Source organism: Melanerpes formicivorus, unplaced genomic scaffold (assembly GCF_026170545.1).
Source record: "Melanerpes formicivorus ecotype bairdi unplaced genomic scaffold, bMelFor1.0.p_v2 SCAF_4, whole genome shotgun sequence".
Lineage (NCBI taxonomy): Eukaryota > Metazoa > Chordata > Aves > Piciformes > Picidae > Melanerpes > Melanerpes formicivorus.
Window position 1 is genome coordinate 5822150 of NW_027142356.1, and position 13638 is coordinate 5835787.

Below are 13638 nucleotides of genomic sequence, written 5' to 3' on the forward strand. Positions count from 1 at the left end.
ACAGAGAAAAAAGAGCTCTGCTCAGGGAAGGTCACAGCAAAGGTCAGTGAACTTCCCTGGTGAGCATGATTGAGCCACCAGATAATGGGAAATGTCAGTGCATGGACCTCCAGGAGGTGTGAATTGGTTCACTTATCAAATCAGAAAATCAAGGCCATACTGGGAAACATAAATATTGAAATACCACAGAATCCACAACATTTTTACTATGTGGATGATAATATAGGGCTGTTTAAAAGTGAAAACCATCACAACAACAACAATCTTAGGTCAAATCATGTAGTTTGTTTCTAGGTTGATCCACAAATGCAGTCTGTGTGGTTTCCAAATGCTGAGGACAAGTATGTTTGTTAATTCCTCAGTTAGAAGTTACATGTACTTTTAAATTGTTTAATTAATAGATGCATCATTTGCTTCTCCAAGTAAACATGGAAACAGTGTGGGTTTGTTTTGCACTTCAGAAATGGAGCGAATAAACAAAACTGAGTAGCAGAAGGAACCCTGTCATCTAGTTAGACTGGGAGTCTTCTTTTTTCTGGCCTGCATCATTGTCAACACTACAAAATGAGGACAAACATACACCAACATTGTCCCAGTAAGGATACTGAAAGACACACAGAGGAATAGCAGTGTGCCCAGGTGGCCAAGAAGGCCAAAGACATCCTGGCATGCATCAAGAATAGTGTGGCCAGCAGGAGCAGGGAAGTCATTGTGCCCATGCACTCAGCACTGGTTAGGCCACACCTTGAGTCCTGTGTCCAGTTCTGGGCCCCTCAGTTTAAGAAGGACATTGAGATACTTCAGTGTGTCCAGAGAAGGGCAACAAGGCTGGGGAGAGGCCTCCAGCACAAGCCCTACGAAGAGAGGCTGAGGGAGCTGGGATTGTTTAGCCTGGAGAAGAGGAGGCTCAGGGGAGACCTTATTGCCATCTACAACTACCTGAAGGGTGGTTGTAGCCAGAAGGGGGCTGGTCTCTTCTCTCTAGCAACCAGCACCAGAACAAGAGGGGACAGTCTCAAGCTGCGCCAGGGGAAGTTTAGGCTCGAGGTGAGGAGAAAGTTCTTTGCAGAAAGAGTTGTTAGCCATTGGAATATGCTGCCCAGGGAGGTGGTGGAGTCATCATCCCTGGAGGTGTTCAAGAGGCGACTGGATGTGGCACTTGGTGCCATGGTTTAGTCATGAGGTCTTCGGTGACAGGTTGTACTCGATGATCTTTGAGGTCTCTTCCAACCTTGGTGATTCTGTGAATAAATTGTAAAGTTATACTCAGACATGAAATTAAATGTGAATTAAATACTCATAACATTAAGTAAAGTATCCTAAATTATTAATGATGATTATTCTGAGAACTCATCAAGAGCGGATGATGACATTTGAGCAGGAGATACTGGACTAGATCAAGCAGTATGCTTCAGGGGTTTTTATACCATGGCAGTGACACCAAATACTTTGTAAACTCTGCTTAACCAGGTAAATGATGCCTGCAACTCCTTATGATTCTTTAAATGCCACAAAACAGCAGCTAAAGTGTATGAAGGTACCTGTCCTGCTCTGCTTGATGGCTTGATTTGTTGGTTACTTAGAGAAGGAGCAGATTTTCATGAGCTAGACACAGTGCAATACCTGCTAGCAGCATGAATCATTCAAGATTGATTCTGCCCATCCACTAACCTTTTGCTTTATGAAGGTTAAACCAAGCCTTTATTAATGACTTCGAATTGGAATAATGTAGAATCACAACCTCTAAATTTTACAATCTTCTAAAGATATTTCACAATGCTGTTTGGCAATTGGCTGCCTATCTTCAGAATTTTGACCTAAATGCTGTCACAGCATCAGGTACATGAATCAATATGTTGCTATTTCCACTCATTGAAGAAAACAATATTTGTAATCTTTCTATTTTCCAAGCATCCTAAAAACGTTGCCTAATTCACTCTCACAAGCGTTCTCCTTCTATGAACAATAGGCAGATACAAGTATTATTAACACTAGAAAACTGTCAGATAGGTAGCCACATGCAATGGCACCTCATCAAATTCCTTTGGTTGTTTGACCCTGCTAGTAAGTGTCTTTATTACACATGAAAACAGGACCAGATACTTTGTCATCTGTTGCCTTGGTCTCAGAATCACCTGGGCTACTAAGTTTTTACCAACTATCTTGTCAGAAGATTAGAATAGAATAGAATAGAATAGGTTGGAAGAGACCTTCTAGATCATCGCGTCCAACCTATGATCCAACACCACCTAATCAACTAAACCATGCAACCAAGCACTCTATCAAGTCTCCTCCTGAACACCTCCAGTGATGGTGACTCCACCACCTCTGCAGGCAGCCCATTCCAATAGGCAATCACTCTCTCTGTGTAGAACTTCCTCCTAACCTCCAGCCTAAACCTCCCCTGCTGCAGCTTGAGGCTGTGTCCTCTTGTTCTGGTGCTGGTTGCCTGGGAGAAGAGACCAGCCCCCACCTGGCTACAACCTCCCTTAAGGTAGTTGTCGACATCGATAAGGTCACCCCCGAGTCTCCTCTTCTCCAGGCTAAGCAACCCCAGCTCCCTCAGTCTTTCCTCATAGGGCTTGTGTTCCAAGCCCCTCACCAACTTTGTTGCCCTTCTCTGGACACGCTCCAGCAAGTCAACCTCCTTCCTAAACTGAGGGGCCCAGAACTGGACACAGGACTCAAGGTGTGCCCTAACCAGTGCAGTGTACAGGGGCAGAATGACCTCCCTGTTCCTGCTGGCCACACTGTTCCTGATGCAGGCCAGGATGCCATTGGCCCTCTTGGCTGCCTGGGCACACTGCAGACTCATGTTCAGCCTACCATCGACCAGCACCCCCAGGTCCCTCTCTGCATGACCGCTCTCCATCCACTCTGACTCCAGCCTGTAGCACTGCATGGGGATGTTATGAGAGTGTACTTGGTATTAGTCTGACAAGAATAGGGTTTATACTTTTCTGTTCTGAAGCTAGTAAGTGGAAAATTTCACTTAACATGTAAGTTTCGGAGATATTTAAATATTTTTGTAATTAAAGAAGACCATAGGGAATAGAACACAGTTGCAGAAAATGCTGACATTATCATTTGGATTTTGAACCCTGCTTTCTGCAGAGTTATCTGGATGCTAGGAAATGAGAATATTTTGTGTACTAAGATCAGAATGATGATTGGTGTAGTTTTACTGAAATCAATGACATTGAAGCATTAAGAGAGAATCTGATCCTGCAAAGTTTTGACTAAAATTATAGGCTGTGCCTGCCAGGTAGTGGGAAAGCAACTGAAATTTAAAGGAGTGGGATCTCAGCAATAATGGCTGGATCTAGCACATAGCTCTGAAATCTTTTGCAGCTATTCTCTTACACAATAGGCTTCTCTCCATGTTCTTTTAAAAATTTACTTCCTCCATTTGTAAACCAGTAAAAAGTGTCTTACAGTGATAATAAGTTAGAGATCTTTCAATACATATTTACAACAGCTTTGGCACTCGGAGAATATAAGCAGTTAGATTTATGGGCACAGGTATCTTTTTCATAGTCAACCCATGCAAACGGGAGGCATACAATGCATGTAATGATCACACTTATTTTTACAACGAAGCACCAGGATCTGATCTCTCTCTTTCCAAGGAGAAAACTAGTATCCTTCCCATGATAATGCCACTGTCAGTCTGCAGCCTATTTTTCTTATTTTAGTAACTGCCTTACTGACTATTGAATTTGGCATGGCTTTTTACCTCCTCCTCTATACGAGAAGTAAAAACAGAGCAAAAGAATTACTGTGAACTACATAGCTCTACAGGCCAACAGTGCACTTCACAATAAACAAGATATGCTTGAAAAATATGGGGTAATGATGAAAAAATGGAGTGAAGACCATGAACTTCTTCTGCAGAAGGTGGAAAGGTGTGCAGTTCAGCGCACATTCCAGGCAAAAAACCCACCGAGAATGTAACAGAATCATAGAAGGGTAAGGGCTTGGAAGGAACTTCTGAGATCATCTAGTCCATCACCCCTGTGCAGGATCACAGAATCACAGAATGTTAGAGGTTGGAAGGGACCTCCAGAGACCACCGAGTTCAACCTCCCTGCCAAAAGCAGGATCACCCAGGGTAGTCTGCACAGGAATGCATCCAGGTGGGTTTGGGAAGTCTGCAGAGAAGGAGACTCCACAACTCCCCTGGGCAGCCTCTTCCAGTGCTCTGTCACCCTCACTGTAATGAAGTTTCTCCCCATGTTGAAGTGAAACCTGTGTTCAAGTTTGAACCAGTTGTTCCTTGTCTTACTACTGTGCACCACCGAAAAGAGCTTGCCCCCCTCCACTTGACACCCACCCCTCAGGTATTTACAGACATCGATACGGTAAATAACACAGGAACACGTCCAGGTGAGTTTTGACCATCTCCAGAGATGGAAAATCCACAACCTCCCCTGCACAGCCTGTTCCAGGGCTCTGCCACCCTCGAAGTGAAGATGTTTTCCTCATGTGCACGTGGACCCTCCAGTTCTTGTCCATTGCCCTGTCACTAGACAGCACTGGGAAGGGTCTGGCTCCATGCGTGCATATTAGGACCTTGCTGAGTAACACGAGAACAAAAATGATCTTAAACACCTTTAACAAAGTAATTAATTGACAGCACGCCACAACGGCTTGAAGTAGGAAGACAGTGAATGAGGAGCTTGGTTTCGCCCCTTACCTCTGCCGCACGCCGGCCGGGTTGTCCTTTTGCCAGGCCGCTCCCGTTCCCAACCTCTCCTCCCTGCTCTCGCTGGGAAGTTACGGTCCTCAAGGACACCTACGGACCGTGGCCACCCCTCCGGGGCGTCAGCGGGCAGGGGAGCGCAGGGCACGGGCGCGGCGACGCGGTGGAAGGGCCGCTCCTCCCCTCCTCTCTCCTCGCCGGCCGGCCCGCCCGCCTCAGCCAGCGGCGCCTCCGGGCGGCGGCTCCTCCCCCGCCGCTCGCCGTGCCGCGCCTGTGGCAGCCGGGCAGCATGGCGGCGGTGGAGACGCGCGTCTGCGAGACGGCCGGCTGCAGCAGCGAGGCCAAACTGCAGTGCCCGACCTGCCTCAAGCTGGGTATCCAGGGTTCCTACTTCTGCTCTCAGGTGAGGCCACACAACCGCCTCCTCTCTGCTGCCCGGCGCCTCGGCTCGGCTCCTCTTCCCTTCCCCGCTCCCAGCCGCACGCCGCGGGCCGGGTTTTCGCTCGCAGCGCCGGCATATCGCTGTTCTTTCGCAGGGAGGAAATATGGGAGGGGTGGCGGGCGAGCCGTAATGAGGTTTCCAGTCAGCAAGTGGGACCGGGTGTGCGAGCGCGGGGTTCCGGTGGAGAAGTCAGCTCCCCTCGCATGCTCCCGGCCGCCCGGGCCCGGCCCTTTGCTCCCGGGTTCACTGCCCAGCCCGGCGAGATCCCTGCGAGCTTGGGCGAATAGGGTTCGCTGATTGTCCCCCCAGAAAGTTCGCCTGCGTAGGGTGTGGGAGGAAGGGGGAGTTGGAGCCTGAGGGGTGCCAGGCCTGTGGCCGCGGGGCGGGAGCCCCTCCGCTCCTCGTGGTTAGAGGTAACGCGGGAGGCTTCAGCGCTGAGGAGCGGCCGTCGCTTTCGTGAGGGGGTGCACGTTTTTCTCTCTGCCTGAAGGTTTAGTGGTCCGCTCTCCGCCTCCCCCCCACCCCCCCCCCCGCCACCTTTAAAATAAGGGCTTAGTGGGACTTAGTGAGACGTGCTCATCAAATTCCAGCATGTGCGTTTCAGAGTTTGCATCAGCTCTGCCTCTGGAGTTGCATGGTTGTGGCAAATGCCAGGAGACTTGTTGCTCTGAAAGCAGATTTACTGTTTCCTTTAAATACAAGCTTGTGGGGAAATTATTTGATGCTATTTTATATATATATGTATATACATATATATATATATATATTTAACACCCTATTTTCCAATGTAGATTCATAGAATGGCTTTCTTATGTATCACCTTATCTTTAGATATTTTAATTTAAAGGTACCAAACAAGAAGATTCAGGTTAGGCCAGTTGTCATGCAACCCTCAATTCCTGTCAAACCCATTCTGTAGGCCTTGCATATCCCCACTTAGTACCACAGTGGTAAGTAACACAGATTGGTCCTTGAATAGGAAGGACTGTCTGATAGCTGTCAATGGCCTAATGCTTTGCATTTTTTGTAGGTGTAAGTTCTGTCAGCATCAGTGAGGAAGTACCTGTTTAATTCTGAGGTTATCCTAGGATTTAATGGTGAGAATTATAATCCAGGGTAAAATCAATGAAGTTCTGTAGACAAAATCATTCAGTCACATCAGCTAGATTAATTTACTGATCAGACAGTGGTGTTTTTCTGAGCCAGAATGTAAACTGGTAGTTACAGTTCACATAGGACTAGGGAAAAACTTTCAAGGTGCATTAACACACTCGTTGCATGGTTTCTGGTACTTTCCTGTCAATTCTCTGGTGACAGATGCAGAGAGTTAATGCAAAATTAGATCAACTGCAACTCAAAATCACTTTGACAATTCTGTATCTCTAGTTTCCATGTGGTGCTTACAGCTGTTTTGGAGGACTGACTGCATTTTATTACCCATTTTGACACATCTGATATAAAACTCACCATAAATGAGTTCAGCATCTACAAATATTAGTTGACGGTGATTGGTTTGGTTAACAGACCAAAAATGCTTATGTGAGTAGCTCTAGTACATCACCACTGGCTTGATGGCCGCACCCAAAGAGTGGCTGTCAATGGCTCCATGTCCCAGTGGAGGCCAGTGACAAGCGGAGTCCCTCAGGGATCAGTCCTGGGACCTGTCTTGTTCAACATCTTTGTGGGGGACATGGACAGTGGCATTGAGTGCACCCTCAGCAAGTTTGCTGAGGACACCAAGCTGTGTGGTGCAGCAGACACGCTGGAGGGAAGGGAGGCCATCCAGAGGGACCTTGACAGGCTGGAGAGGTGGGCACAAGCCAACCTCATGAGGTTCAACAAGAGCAAGTGCAGGGTCCTGCATCTGGGTCGAGGCAATCCCAGGCACAAATCCAGGCTGGGCAGTGACTGGCTGGAAAGTAGCCCTGAGGAGAGAGACTTGGGGGTGCTGGTGGACAAAAAGCTCAACGTGAGCTCTCAATGTGCACTTGCAGCCCGCAAAGCCAATCAGATCCTGGGCTGCATGAGGAGAAGTGTGGCCAGCAGGTCGAGGGAGGTGATCCTCCCCCTCTACTCAGCCCTGGTGAGACCCCACCTGGAGTACTGTGTCCAGTTCTGGAGCCCCTATTACAAGAGGGATGTGGAGGTGCTGGAGCGTGTCCAGAGAAGGGCCACGAGGATGATCAGAGGGCTGGAGCACCTCTCCTATGAGGACAGACTGAAGGAGTTGGGGCTGTTCAGTCTGCAGAAGAGAAGGCTCCAAGGTGACCTAATTGTGGCCTTCCAGTATCTGAAGGGGGCCTACAGGAAGGCTGGGGAAGGACTTCTCAGGATCTCAGGTAGTGATAGAACTAGGGGGAATGGAATGAAGCTGGAGGTGGGGAGATTCAGGCTAGATGTGAGGAGGAGGTTCTTCACCATGAGAGTGGTGAAACCCTGGAATGGGTTGTCCAGGGAGGTGGTCGAGGCCCCATCCCTGGGGGTGTTTAAGCCCAGGCTGGATGAGGCTCTGCCCAGCCTGATCTAGTGTGGGGTGTCCCTGCCCATGGCAGGGGGGTTGGAACTAGATGATCCTTGTGGTCCCTTCCAACCCCGAATGAAACTATGAAACTATGAAACCACTCTCCTCTGTCCACCCTCAATTCAGCTAGTTTTATATAGGATAGAGATTCATGTTATCTATACATTAATTCTTTTGAAATGTCTGCTACTGTTGGAAGGTAAAAGGGGGAATACTAGAAATATTTATTAGTCTGTCAAAGTAGGCTTCTGGGTAACTGACTACACCCTTGTTAAGCTGTCCTGCCTAGAAAATAAAATACTGACCTGGGAATCCCAGTCATCTTACTTCTGAGTGACCTTGGATGTGTTGTTCTTCCTCACTGTATCTTGTGTCCTCTACAGTAGGTGAGTATAGTTATTCCCCATGTGAAAGGTGCTTTCAAGACTTTGGGGCACATGTGTTAAAGGAAAGGAAATTAACAGCTGCCCGTTCTCAAGACCTGCAAAAAACAGTGAGAGAAGAGTCCCTGTGTTCAGCCTGCAGTGAGGACCTTTAGCCACCCGTAGTACCTTCTGTGGGGCCCAGCACAGGCTGCCCTGAGGTTGCAGATCTCCTTATCATCAGGTATGCGCAGTGGAGGAGACTTGCTGCAGTGCATCACTGGTATCTTGCAAGCATGGTCAAGAGCGTAGGTGAGGTGCCCCTGACAACCTGACTGTGTTCAGATAGGCACACGATAGACAAAGTCTTAGAAACCAGGGAATTTTCTCTGAACTTGAGCAAGTTTCAGCTGTCAGTGCCAAAGTGGTTAGCATTTGTGAATCTTCCCCAAAGTTTGGTGATTTGGATACCATTGTGGTATTACATACATAAGCAGCTGTTAGATAAGCTAGTGGACCCTAGGATGTTATTCCACTTCACAACACAACCTGCATTACAGCTGGCAAGGTTGTCTTCCTCCCCTCCAAGGATGAAGGTTTCTACCCCTTCCATTAAGCTGGCCCCTGTGAGTCACTTCTGGGATTTTTAGGGTTTTCTTTTAATGGAGGAAAAGCAGTTGTGTTGCATTTTCTGCTTGTTGTTTCCCTCAAAAGCTGTGTGCTGCAGGATAAGAACACAGTGCTTCAGGAGCGCATGGCCAAAGAGCACTTGCCTGTTGTGGCCCAGTTTGGTATAGCCATAAAGTCAGCCTGTCCTTGGTGAGCACAGCAGTGTTAGTTGTGGGTATGCAGGCACCAGCCTGAGTGCAGGATGGGAGTGATGAGCTGACTGGTGTCTCTTTGAGGGGTAAGAGCATCTCTACAGATAGGCATTCTAGGTTAATTAATTTGTTTGGAAGCATATAATGACTTTTCATACAGCCAAAACTCCAGCCAAAAATAAAACCAAATTTCTCCAATGCTAAGAGAAAACAATAGGAAAGTGTGAACTGCTGTAGAAGGATAACCAGTATGGAGTAATGTATTTGGATTATAAACAGTAACATGCAATCCTTTGAGAAATACTAATGCAGGTAGTATAGGACTGAGAATCTCAGTGTAGTGAGGAGGTTGATTAAACGTTGGGTTTTGTCATTGCACATGGGGAACTGAACTTTTCAAGCAGATTGTATCATAGTATCAGTCAGGGTTGGAAGGGACCGCAAGGATCATCTAGTTCCAACCCCCCTGCTGTGGGCAGGGACACCCCACACTAGATCAGGATGGCCAGAGCCTCATCCAGCCTGGTCTTAAACACCCCCAGGGACAGGGCCCCAACCCCCTCCCTGGACAACCCATTCCAGGGCTTCACCACTCATGGTGAAGAACTTCCTCCTCACATCCAGCCTGAATCTCCCCACTTCCAGCTTCATTCCATTCCCCCTAGTCCTATCACTACCTGATATCCTGTATCAAGACAGCAATTTTCCCAGTAGATTTATTGTTTGTATTTCTCTTTTCCTTGAGAAAAGGTGGTGTTATTCTGGTCATTGCTTTTTCTTTTCCCCTGCTTTCTGCAGTACCAAGAGTACATCTCAACAATATGGCCTGAAAATGCTTATTCTGAAGTAATTTGACATCCTTTGAAATTCTTCTGAGCCAACACTGTTTCATTTCTGGGTGTTGTGCACCTTGGAAACTGGGTACAGCTGCTATTGAGTAACAGTTGTGCTTGTGGATCATGTGTAAAAATGGAGCCAAGGCGGAGCCAAGGCAAACCCGAGGCCTAGCATGGAGGGTTTGAACTAATAATGGAGATGGAGTAAGGATGGGTTTTAGTGGTGAAAGAGCTCTGAGGTGGTGTGTTGACTTCTACCCTGCCCCAGCAGTTTTTTGTATTTATTATTTCTTTCAGTCCAAGGTTTAATGAGAGGAGAATATTCTGTTAGGGGTTCTGCCTGCTTGTGCCCTTTAATAATATATTAATTTGGGCTAGTAAATCAGATACCGTCACTGCCAGCTACCTTCTTGCACTGTCTCACTTTTTCTTTTGCAGAGACTTCATAGACATATGTATGTCTATTATCTTTGACCAAATTACTGTATTTCACTTTATCCTGTGAGTGTGGAAATAACACAGATGCCCAGCATCACATCTCAATCACATTGTTCCTCTTACTAAGATGAATTTGCTGTTGTGAAATCTGCCTTTATAGATACCCTTCACTTGTGTGTAAATTCTATGTAGTATACATAATTAGTGTATTTAAACACACAATTTACATTTCTTCTATGACTTCTGCAAGCTGATGAATGATGAGCAGAGGGAAAGTAGTAACCGTTGTTGATATTTGCACTTACCACTTTTATATGAGCCTTCTAATTGTAACTCTCTATATTAATAATTTTGTGTTGCTGGCATGAAAACTTCCTCTCCTTATACTATTTATATCTGTAGAACAGAATAGAATAGAATAAACCAGGTTGAAAGAGACTCTCAAGATCATCGTGTCCAACCCATAATCCAACACCACCTAATCAACTAAACCATGCAACCAAGCACCCTATCAAGTCTCCTCCTAAACACCTCCAATGGTTGCAACTCCACCACCTCCCTGAGCAGCCCATTACAATGGGCAATCACTCTCTCTATGAGAATTTCTTCCTAACATCCAGTCTAAACCTCCCCTGGCACAGCTTGAGGCTGTGTCCTCTTGTTCTGGTGCTGGTTGCCTGGGAGAAGAGACCAGCCCCCACACGGCTACAACCTCCCTTCAGGTAGTTGTAGAGGGCAATAAGGTCTCCCCTGAGCCTCCTCTTCTCCAGGCTAAGCAACCCAGCTCCCTCAGTCTCTCCTCATAGGGCTTGTGTTCCAAACCCCTCACCAACTTCATTGCCCTTCTCTGGAATCGTTCCAGCAAGTCAACCTCCTTCCTAAAACTGAGAGGCCCAGAACTGGACACAGTACTCGAGGTGTGGCCTAACCAGTGCAGTGTATAAGTGTCTTGGACAAAAGAGAGTCTGGGGTTTTCTGTGGTGTGGGCTGGATGCTGGTGTAGAGGCATTTCTCTAGCCAGATTCAGAAATACTGATTTCTAGCCACATACTGGAGACATTTGCTTTTTATAAAGTCAGTGGCCTGGGCTGCATTATTTTCTCTGAAAAACAGAGGCCACAGATTGCTACGATAATAATCCTGAGTTACTTGAAGAGCGTGGTTGTTCCTTCTTGCTTTCTGTACCCACATGTTGTCAGTTTCAAAGAGGCCCATGTATATAGAATGATTGGGTTAGAGAGTCAAAAGTGAGGATTGTAACACGGTGTGACTGCCACAGATGAGCAGTGGTTGAACGTGTGGTTTACATATTTGAAGGGAAAACATTTCTCTGAATTGTATAGTAGGCAGCAGGCTCTCTCTTACAACAGTGGGTACCCACTGATGAGGCTCTTTCCATTTTAGGGTGGGATAACAACTGCTGCTCTGCTTCCTCGGTGGGTTTGTGTGCTGATGTACTTCTTTTTGTGAGACATATGTTCCTTGATACTCAGCCCTGGGCACTTGGCAGTTTTGGATACTCAAGGTCACAGGAATTTGTGAAAAACTGTGATCCTGGAACAAAAAATACTCTGTTGGCTCATGTCCCACTTTGTTTCCTTTCACCTTCAGTGTGTTGGAGGTGTGGAACAGGGAGCAGTAGACCTGGGTGAAATTATTTTTTGCCCTCTGTGGTGTCAGGCTGTAGGACATAAGTGCTATATTTCATTCTTAGTTTGCTGTTCTTTGCTGTGCCTAAAATAGGCTAAAAACACGCTGCTTGGATCCAACTGCAACACTTGAGGGTTTCTTTTGGTATAAGTGGCATTCTGCAGATACTGCCTTCTAGAAGATCTTTTGACAGATTCTCTTCACCAAAAGCTTGCATTTTTAATTGCCTATAAATGCTGTAAATACCTGTGTCAGTGGTAAATGCCTGGTTATTGCTGAGGCACAAAATCCAAATCCTTTGCTTCTGAAAGTAAAACTTCAGGTTCCTATAGGCAAGCTTTCTGAGCTAGTTTTCAATATACCTAAAGGATGGTCCAGTTTGAATTTTCCTGGTGTGTTGCTCTCTTGCTGCTCTCAGAAACTGCTTGTGTGTCTTTGCAAATCTTAATAGCTGCAAAGTGCAGTCCCTTGCTCAAAGGAAGGGCTCAGTCTTGTGGGACCCAGGAGTCTCTGAGCAAGAGGAGAAAACCAGTGTTGCTGGTACTAAGGTGCTGCATGTAGTTGGCTCTCTGGGATTTGAACCTGAAAATGCATCTTCAGCTCTTCAGAAGATCTGACTAGTCTGGTATGCTGCTGAGGCTACTTGGGAATTTTCTACTGTTTTACAGGCCAGAGGCTGCCTCTATGGGCTTGTACCACACCTGGGACAGGGTTCAACATGCTAAAAGGAGGCAATTGTTTTATTTCAACATCAAATACATTAACAGTTGCATTTCATAACATACTTGTATTTATGGATAAAATGTACAGTTAATTTATATTGTATTAAATATATCACTGACAACTTGGTGTTTTTCTTAAGCTAAGTGCTGTACTTAAGGGTTTTTATCTTCTCTCTTGCATACCTTCAGAATGGTTTGGCTAAAAAAAGTTTTCATTAAGCAAAACTACCTGATCTCAGATTAACCCCAGGACAATTTTACATTCCAAAGGATGTTTTTATATTTCATTTTAAAGATTGCCTAGAATGTTTTTAACTACAGTGTACTGTTTGGTACTGTTTCCTAGATGTTTGCTTATTACAATTCATGCAAAGAAACTGCCAGTCTGTCCCCACTATCTAGATTCCAACAGTCCTTCCCCCCCCCCCCCCTTTTTTTTTTCTGTAGAATATGTATTTTTGGAAACTCCTCAGAGTGGCTCTAAATTGCTGGGGTCGGAGTGGCTGGAGAGCTTCCATACAGAGAAGGACCTGGGGGTACTGATCAACAGCCGCCTGAATATGAGCCAGCAGTGTGCCCAGGTGGCCAAGAAGGCCAATGGCATCCTGGCCTGCATTAGGAATAGTGTGGCCAGCAGGAGAAGGGAGGTCATTGTGCCCCTGTACTCAGCACTGGTTAGGCCACAACTTGAGTCCTGTGTCCAGTTCTGGGCCCCTCAGTTTAAGAAAGGCATTGAGATACTTCAGTGTGTCCAGAGAAGGGCAACAAGGCTGGGGAGAGGCCTTGAACACAAGCCCTATGAGGAGAGGCTGAGGGAGCTGGGATTGTTTAGCCTGGAGAAGAGGAGGCTCAGGGGTGACCTTATCATTGCCCTCTACAACTACCTGAAAGGTGGTTGTAGCCAGGAAGGGGTTGGTCTCTTCTCCCAGGCAACCAGCACCAGAACAAGGGGCCACAGTCTCAAGCTGTGCCAGGGGAGGTTTAGACTTGAGGTGAGGAGAAAGTTCTTCACAGAGGGAGTCGTTCACCACTGGAATGTGCTGCCCAGGGAGGTGGTGGAGTCACTATCCCTGGAGGTGTTCAAGAGGGGATTGGATGTGGCACTTGGTGCCGTGGTCTAGTCATGGGGTCTGTGTTGATAGGT

At 46.6% G+C, this 13638-nt stretch overlaps 1 protein-coding gene across 2 annotated transcripts in view; it reads left to right on the plus strand.

Annotated features, from left to right (window-relative positions):
• Positions 1 to 4967: 4967 nt before the first annotated feature.
• METAP1 (methionyl aminopeptidase 1) overlaps positions 4968 to 13638 on the plus strand; it is a 35254-nt gene continuing 26583 nt past the window's right edge. For both annotated transcript variants that reach the window (XM_068136798.1, XM_068136799.1), the window contains exon 1: positions 4968 to 5105. In XM_068136798.1, the coding sequence (XP_067992899.1) occupies positions 4992 to 5105 (114 nt within the window). In that variant the 5' untranslated portion in view covers positions 4968 to 4991. The remainder of the gene's footprint in view (positions 5106 to 13638) is intronic.